Raw genomic sequence first — 6,235 nt, 5'->3', positions numbered from 1 at the left:
CTCATAAACCTTCTTGAACTCCATGGCATAGGTCATAAGAGAACGATCCTGTTGTTCCCCACGATGAAATGCCTTACAGACACTGTAAATTCGTGAAATGTAGTCAAGATAATCTATTAACTCCTTCACATACTCACAATGACTGACCAAAGTTGAGACCGAAGGCTCAATAGAGTTAATAATCTGCAAGAACATACGAGCATCTTGTTGTAACCAAAGGTCACGATTACCGTCAGTAGGAGGGTCATAATCTAGATGAGAAGCCATTCTCATACTTCGGACATACAGACGGACCGTTTTGATCCATTCAAAGTAATTAGTACCGTTAAGTTTATTATCGGTAACTCTACCACTCGTCGGGATCAATTCAGGTATACGAACACTGCCAGACGACTTGTCATCGGACGACTTGTCTCCATCTTTAGCCATCGGAGATGGAACGGATGAAGATGGCGACCTTCAAGAAGCAAGAAACAGAAGTTGGGATGATGCTGGCGGCGACTGGCGGCACGTGGGGCGGCGGACAGCGACTGGAAAACACCGGGTCGGTCGTCTGAGTCAGCGGTGGCAGCGGCGGCGGTGCAGCGGCAGATTTCGGCGAGCAGAGGCGGCAGCGGCAGATTCCGGCGAGCAGAGGCGGCAGCGGCAGATATGGCGGCGTCTAGGGTTCAGGCGACGGTGGCAGGAGTCCGGCGAAGTCGGCTAGGGTTACGGCGAAGTCGGCTAGGGTTCCGGCGAAGTCGGCTAGGGTTCCGGCGACGACGGCAGGAGGTTTTCAGAGTGGCTCTGATACCATGTGATCAGAGGAACAGAGAGAAGAAGCATTCTTATTTACTGAATAATTAATTACAAAGGAGAGGCGTGTATATATATAAAAACAAATAAAAAACCCAAACCCAAATAAGCAAAGGCCCGTACAGCCCATCATAAACCCTAAATAGACATAATATTTACAATATATTCTAACAGTGGAAATAAAGCAGAAAAAGATCTGAAGTGCTATCTATTATTGAGTGAAAAATTAAAAAGAAGTGCTGATGAAAGTAGCCGCCTCCCAAATTTGAGAGCCAAAGCCACTTCCATTATTGAGAATTCTCACAAAATCGATACCTTCCATTATTCTCTCGACTTGAAATAAACTAATCTTTTCTCTTTAACCATAATAATTAATTTCCCCTTTTGGCTTTTCTAGAATATTACTGAACAATTGCTGGCTTATCATAATGAGAAAAGCATATTCAACTTGTGAGAGACGTAAAATACAAACATGATCATATTTATTGATGCATCAAACTACATCAATCAGATGTAACTAGATGTTAATAAATTTAATGACTTGTTTACTTTGGGGATAGAGACGGTACTTAGCATAGGTGGCATACATATATCTAAATGACAGGCAGACTTAAAGAACTGAGAAAATTTAGAATGAATATTTTATTACAGCTAAGGACAATATTGCATGCCACCTATGCTAATCTGTCCTTATCAGCAATACGTACTACAGGTTTTTTTTACCATGCCCTTATATACGTATACAATTTTTTTTAGCATAATTATTAGCATCTAAAAATTAAATCAAGTTACAATTGCATTCCATGGTTCTAGATATTCTATAGATGCACATATTAATTAATGAATCCCTTATTCTGGCCACTTTTTATACATACTCTGATACAAGATATTTCTTTATTCTCGCTTCTGTTTACACATGCAACATAACTTAAGTCCGCCAACAATATGTACTACAGATAATCCAACTATAATCTAGGTGGAAGTGTTACAAGATTTGATTGACTGTAATATAATGGAGAACATGACAACACAGGAATTTTGAACTCGATCAACATTAGCGAGCTACTATAATGCTAATTGCAGTCATGGAGAAACTAGGCTGATAGTTTTTTGTTCTTTTTCCGTTCGACTGTCCCCTTATGACTTGAAACTGTTTTGTTCCTCTCCTCCTTCCCTGAGTCTCTTTACAACTCTTTATTACCTTTTGCAACTTTGGTTAGTTATTTTCCGCAACCTACACGTTTAAAAAAACAATGGTTTAGGTTGGTCAAATGTTGCCTTCACTATTGAACGTGTAGGTTGCTGAAAATAAATAACCTTGCTTAAATATTGAAACTCCATGCTTATGCCCCAAAAGCCCTTGCCTTTTTCTAGATATGTGCCTCAATTGAGGCAATTTCCTAGTTGTACTTCTTGCTATCCTGGTCAGGGGTTGGTCGTATATATGTTTTTTTCATCTTTATGGTTGACGTATTTGCATTATCATTAAGTTTTGGTCAATATTAACACATCAAATACGAATAATTGGCAATCAATCAGGTATATGTTCTATTCGCGAAGATTTGTCCTTAGCTGAGCTCATGAAAGACATTCCATTTCCCGTATCGTACTATACACTTACAACAAAGGAATTAGAAGATAATGGATACCACCATGATCAACCAGGTGACCGGACTACTACTGTTATATTTATTTACATGCTTTTGCTCAAAGTGGTGAGTTGTTACAAATGTTATACTCTTCAACTAATTTGTTGACTGATATACTTCAGGTTTCTTTTCAACTCTTCCTGCTCCATCAGGAAAGCCTGTGCATGAAATGGTGGCCGTTGATTGTGAAATGGTAAGAGAATGATTTAACCACGAAAGACTAAAGCTGTTTCATTGGGATAAATACATGGTTGTTGCTCAACCTATGGATTTGTCTTCATTCGGAATAGAATTATGTGGAGCTCATGACATGACAATAACAAATGGTGCCAAGTTGCATACCACGCTGCCAACAATGTCCAGGTTCTGAAAAACCATCTTATATGCACATGCAATTGTATGTGGATGTCTTCTGAGTAGTAAAAAAAATTCAAACACTTGTTAAGAATAATTTCTTCGTCGGTGTTGTATCTAATGAGGTCAACTGCAATGCAACTTGGTATTCAATCATTCAAGAGGCTTGGTTTTCAATTATGATGCATGGGTGCAACCATTATGGCCATGATTGTGCACAATTGCATCTGTGTTCTGGGCTTTATCCATCTCTGTGATTTTGTGGCTGCCAAATCAGGGATTAATTTTTGTTCCCACTTGTATGCGTATGTTATAGCCAACTGGATCATCTTTTGAGTTCTCATAATTAATCAAGAAACCTGGGTCTGTAAGTGAATTTATAGGCAGCACAACCAACATACATGATGTTCAAGATTTACTGAATACTTCAGTGAATAACTTATGATTTTTTTTTTCTGTATTCAGTGTATCACCAATGAGGGGTTCGAGCTCACAAGAGTAACACTAGTAAATTTTAGAGGACAGGTATATTTTCTTTTTAAGTTGAATTTACCAAGTTCTAAGGAGTTGGCATCCAGTTATGCTTTAAGTGCTGCATATATGTATTCTCAAGCCATATTTTTTAGACGGACCAAGGCAATCCAATTCGCGCCTGTAAAAGGTCTGCTACAGATCAAATGCATATCTGTTCTTTCCAGGATGATTTAGATCATGCTTTCATGATTAGTTTTCTCTTTCTTCAAGTAGAAATTTCAACTACCATGATTATAAACTACCCTTAATGATGCACTGGCCAAGGGTATTAGTGTGCCAGTATGAGTGTACAAGTCTTGTTTCATTTCCCTTCATCTATGTAATACAATTATTTGATAGTTTTTAACTAACACAATGTAACCTAATAATCTATGTAATCAAACTTTCTCATAGTTTGCAACTATTAAAACTTTAACCAATCATTTATTTCTTATGCACATGGGCCTAATTGGTGTATTTTGCAGGTTCTATTTGATAAATTGGTGAAACCATCAAATGCGATAACTGATTACAACACTAGGTACTTTGTTCTCTACCAATGTCCACATGAGCAAGGCATTCAGTTCTTTTTTGCTGCTTCCTCAGAATATATAATATCACTACTTAATTGTTGTATCTTCATTCGATTCGATATATAGATTCAATTTATGGCTTGGTTGAGAGGCTCCTTCTAGACTGTCTAACTTTATTCTTGAAGCAGCAAACTAGAAAAAAGTGTCTTCTCTTCCAGAAAGTAAAGTACAACAATCAGAGAGGCCCCTTTATTTCACTTCCTCTGTACCATATTAATTGAGCCTTTGTCCCAAACTGGATGAACGTGTAGGCTTTTCAAACATAGTCTACATCTATTATTATGGTTCTCTTTTAACATTTAATAGAAAAGCAATGTTAGTTCTACACTTTTTATTCAATAATATCTACTAAAACGATCTTTTTTTAGCCAGTGAAGCCAGCATTTTTTAATTATATTTTCATCAAATTTTGCACATTATTCAGTTGCTTAAAAATCTATCTAAACATAACTCTTGAGCTACGCTGTTAATTGCGTGCAATCTTGGATCTCGGCCCTAAGCAATATATTGGTGGTCAAATTGCGGTGTAAATAGCGGTAACACAATTATCGGTGCAATTTACGGCAATTTTGACCCATATTTAGGGTCGAATTGCGTTCTGCAATAGCGTTATTTTTTTGGGTTTTTTCGGGCTTTATTTTGAGTTATTGTTTTGGGCAATTGGGCTTTTTAGATCTGGGATGTGTTTTAACTTTAATCCATTAACATAACAATTACTTTCTTTTCATCATCAACCCAAGTTGGGCTTTTTAGATCTGAACCTATTGCTTGCAATTAGCTCATTTATGAACAATTTTCCTATTTTGTTCTGTGAAACTTGTTTTAGTTGATGGTTTGATGTGGAAACTATATTCTTAATTAATGCAAATGATATGTTTATGTATGCATACATTTATAGATATATATTATATATATAATTCTAAGAAATATTATATGAACCGCTATACCACCACTATAACCACTATTTCAAATATCGGTCTGACTGCAATTTTGTATTTTTACCGCTATAACAACATAGCTTGAGACACTTGGTGAAAAGTTGAACATCCATCACATGAACTAGTATCAATAGTGTATTATGATTGATGTATAATGCTATATTTTTTTTGAAGTTGTTGCATTTTGGGCAAAAAGGTTTTCTGGTTTTGGACACTGTTAGAAAACCAGTAGCAAAATTGCCAATATTCTTGCATTCATATACATGTGCAAACCTATATATATATATATATATATATATAGGCATAGGTTCAAACGAGAACACCTTCATTATACGAAAATGCAAGAGCACCCTTTAATTATAAGCAATAGTATGTGTGTATACCTACATACAAACATACATGCACATATATGCACGCACATGCATATGTATATACATAAATATGTGTTGATATATAGATATGTAGTGTGTTATATACATACACGTATGTGCTTATGCACAGTCATATATGGATATGTACGCTTACATACATAGATGGAGAAGCATGGCAGAAGTTGGTTCAATTTGCGAGAAGTGCGAGAAAGGCCAGATCACATGTGAGATAACACGTCCAAGAGGATGCGTGCGACTTGGTTAATGCGACCAAGTTCATGAAAAAAATTGCTCTCCAGATGGCCGGTCAACACGACGGGTTTGTATCACATTTGATTACGTGTTTGTATCACATCTGATTTGGCTCTTCTCGCACTTCTTGCAAGCTGACCGCCTTCTCGTTTGAACTGCCTCTACATACATATGTGTATATATACATATATGTTTGTGTTTGTGAAAATACATATATGCTTATATGAATGTGTACACACACATAAATATGTTTGTATATACACACATGTATTTTGAATATATGTTAGTTTATGTACACGAACTGGTGTATGCATATCTACACAATACATGCACATATATGTTTTTTCAAATTTACCTGTACATATGTTAATGTCGATGTGTATATGTAGACATGTACATGTATTGATGTATACATTTACACATTTGCATGTACATATGCATTCACCTATACATGCATTCATATTAACTTATACATATCTATATCTATATCTATGTGTATGTATGTTCACATAATCACATTTATAAGTACATATGTATACACATCTACATTACCCATGTATAGGTATGTATGTACAACTATAAATTAATACAAATCTACATATACTTATGTATAATATCCATATACGTAGATGCACATATGTACATCTACACAAGATGCATTGTGATGTAAACTGACAGCAATTGTCGGTTGTATATTGCAATCAAAACAGAAAATGGATGATTCCAGACTTTCGAGAGGTCTGGTTCTCTCCCAAAGAGTTTACACTCAC

The 6,235-nt window shown here is 36.1% G+C and overlaps 1 protein-coding gene across 1 annotated transcript in view; it reads left to right on the top strand.

Annotated features, from left to right (window-relative positions):
* LOC112503532 (small RNA degrading nuclease 5) overlaps positions 1-6,235 on the top strand; it is a 38,052-nt gene that overhangs the window by 17,492 nt on the left and 14,325 nt on the right. Inside the window, exons 7-10 of the mRNA XM_025107549.1 lie at positions 2,335-2,460; positions 2,567-2,637; positions 3,264-3,323; positions 3,797-3,852. Coding sequence (XP_024963317.1) covers positions 2,335-2,460; positions 2,567-2,637; positions 3,264-3,323; positions 3,797-3,852 — 313 coding nt within the window. The remainder of the gene's footprint in view (positions 1-2,334; positions 2,461-2,566; positions 2,638-3,263; positions 3,324-3,796; positions 3,853-6,235) is intronic.

The sequence above is a fragment of the Cynara cardunculus genome, unplaced genomic scaffold, assembly GCF_001531365.2.
Source record: "Cynara cardunculus var. scolymus isolate 2C unplaced genomic scaffold, CcrdV1 Un_Scaffold_3189, whole genome shotgun sequence".
Lineage (NCBI taxonomy): Eukaryota > Viridiplantae > Streptophyta > Magnoliopsida > Asterales > Asteraceae > Cynara > Cynara cardunculus.
This window is presented reverse-complemented; position numbering and strand designations above follow the sequence as displayed.